The sequence below is a fragment of the Perca fluviatilis genome, chromosome 14, assembly GCF_010015445.1.
Source record: "Perca fluviatilis chromosome 14, GENO_Pfluv_1.0, whole genome shotgun sequence".
NCBI lineage: Eukaryota > Metazoa > Chordata > Actinopteri > Perciformes > Percidae > Perca > Perca fluviatilis.
In genome coordinates, this window is record NC_053125.1 from 28,915,104 (window position 1) to 28,917,839 (window position 2,736).

Genomic DNA, 2,736 nt, shown 5'->3' on the forward strand with positions numbered 1-2,736 from the left:
CTACCGTGTTCCAGTTAAAAACTGTTCACACCGCAGTAATAACCGGCGTCCTCAAATTTAATGTTAAAGAAGCAAAGAACAACAAGCAAAGATAGAGTCTTCTGAACATGCCAGATGATGGAACCTCATCATCTGGCATGTTCAGAAGACTCTATCTTTGCTTTTTCACACTTTTACTAGACTCTCCAAACATATTAGGACTAAGAGTTGAACTTGAAAACTGTTTTGGTAGAGACCAACCTGCGTCTGCATTTTTAATCTCAATTACTTATTCTTTTATCCTGTATTAACTGAATTATATTATAATAATATAATATAAAACTTTTATATGGCATTTATTTTGACAAAAAAATGTCTTGAACAGCTACTGGACACATTTTAAACATATTGGCTTCATATATCAAAATGATTTCGCACAGTGCAACAGCATATGTCTGATATTTATAAACTCTGTATCAACAACATGTCAAAAAATATAAATTTTCTTTTCTAATTAATTATCACCTCTTTGGCAAAGGATCACTTCTTTCAGGTTGCAGGACATGAAATCAAAACAAATCATGCATTTAAGTTAACACCAGTGTTATTTTATTAGGAATGACATCTTTAATACATCATCTTCTGCTTGCTTTATTTAAACAATTAACACACTTTTTGATTTACAATCTTCTCCATTGATGCATTTCTATCTTCATTGTTAAAGTAAATACTTATATCAAAAGAATTTGCTCTATTCAAGTTATAAGGAAGCACCGTAAGAATTCTACTTACAATATTTAATATTCAAGGATTCAGGTTAACACGCTTATTTCAGTAGATCTGAAGATTAGTAGATTTGTTTTAATGTTTTAAACTAAGCTGAAAGTCTGAGCCACTTCAAATCTGATCATGTCTTACACATTGCAACTTTAAGACACAGGTATGATTAAAAAGGAAAGAGCAGGGAGCCAAAGCATTTCGCTGCACTTGAAACTCATTGTGGGGTGAAGAAATTTCCATCCCATGTAAAGTTGTGCTGTCTCAGCAGACGTTCAAGCACTGTCTTGACACTCTCTTCAGCCCTCTGCCTGTTCTCCTCTGTGTTATTTGCCGATGTTGGTCTTGCTTGCTCTCTAACTTCTTCAACATTTTTAAACAAGTTGCTCAGACTTTCAACTTCAGCACAGTTACCGTAGGGCCACTCTTTGGTTCCATCTGTTTTTAAACTAAACAAATTCTTACATGATCTGCAAGCAGGCAGTTCTTCTCCTTGAACGATTTTAAACGCCTCACACCTGACATTCTCTGGCAGTTTGATGGTCCCATCAAAATATCGTTTCTTGGCATTATATGGGTAGTAGGTCATCACTGCACCAGCCACATAACTGTCCCAGGAGCTAAGACAGGACGCAGCAACCATGATTCTACCAGGAATACGCCCAGCAGTGGACATGGAGACACCATAGTAGCTGACTGAATTTGGGATCTGAGAGACACAGATGTTGGAGGAGATAAGAGGCCTTGTTTTACCCCTCCTCAGTTGTTTGGTGATCTCTCGCACCTTCTTCTTTATTTCCTCTTCATTCTGCTGTCCAGTCAGGAGGACAATCTGAAAGCAATCACACATATTATCAAGCTGCTGCTGTCCCCGCAAATGCATCAAATCATTTAGAAACATACTGTAATATTTGAGAATGTTAAGGAGAAGTAGCAGTCCTGTACAACTTTACAAAAAACAATTGTATTATCTTTTGACAAGCTTTCATCTTACCATGTCTAGCACACATGAGAATGGACTCCGCTTGGGCAGTTGAGAGGAATAGTGGTCAAAAGGCCGAAGATAGATGCTCTTTAAGTCTTCAAGCATTTTGGCATCAGTCACAATACTTTCTGGGGGATGCTGTTTTTTTTTATTTCTATTTATCCTTCCCAAAAAGAAGATGCTGTGAAGAATCTGTAAAGTCAAAACACATTCACAGAGATGTCATTTTCTGTGTTGTGTAAAAAATACACTATTTCAGCCAGGACCAAGCAGTATGTCCAGAAGAATAACACTTCTAGTTTTCAAGTTCATAACAGTCTCAGATGAACCTCATCCACGAGCACTGTAGTCGCTCTTTCAGTACGTTCTGCATGCAGTTTCACCATTTCATAAATAATCAGTAAAGCATTCATCCTGAAGTGGTTTTCCATGTATTCTGCAACTCTAAATAAAATAAATAAAAAAATAATAAATAATAATAAATAAAAAAATAATAAAATGAAAAGTTTTTAGAAACATTTGAAAAGATCAGCACGTCAACACTGGACATCTTCCCAAACAGATGAGTATGCTTCCACTTTTCCCAAAGAATTGTTTCAAATGTTGCCTTTGTTTTTGAACTTTTTGGGTTATGTGTGTATCCAGACTGATGTACCTACACAGTTTCTACTTTGTGACAGATGCATCGATACAAACTTTTAGTTCAGTAAATCAGATGACTCACCTGTCTGTCTGGTCTTCTGTCGCAGCCTGATGCAACCAGAAATAATACAAGACAAATTACAACAATTATACATTTCACTGACAACAGAAATAAAATAAGAAATGCTGAATTTAATTAAAATTATATAAAATATTTACAAAGCAGAGAAGTTAAAGACACCTACTCACCATGGTGCAGCACTGAGTCATTTGACGAGAAACTAAATAAAGACAAGTCCCGCCCCTTGATGATTCAAACTACCACTCCTTAGATGTTTTCAGGATGATATGAT

The 2,736-nt window shown here is 36.0% G+C and overlaps 1 protein-coding gene across 2 annotated transcripts; it reads right to left on the minus strand.

The window, feature by feature from the left end:
• Nucleotides 1-652: 652 nt before the first annotated feature.
• Nucleotides 653-2,736, minus strand: LOC120573518. 2 transcript variants are annotated; one of them, XM_039823304.1, is made up of 4 exons: nucleotides 2,633-2,736; nucleotides 2,466-2,491; nucleotides 1,751-1,933; nucleotides 653-1,588 (listed from the first exon to the last, which is right to left on the minus strand). In XM_039823304.1, the coding sequence occupies exons 3-4, from the start codon at nucleotides 1,844-1,846 to the stop codon at nucleotides 974-976; spliced, it is 711 nt and encodes a 236-aa protein (XP_039679238.1). In that variant the 5' UTR covers nucleotides 1,847-1,933; nucleotides 2,466-2,491; nucleotides 2,633-2,736; the 3' UTR covers nucleotides 653-973. The 2 variants fall into 2 exon arrangements, with proteins under 2 accessions (XP_039679238.1, XP_039679237.1); XM_039823303.1 differs by lacking the exon at nucleotides 2,633-2,736 and having other exon boundaries at nucleotides 2,466-2,583.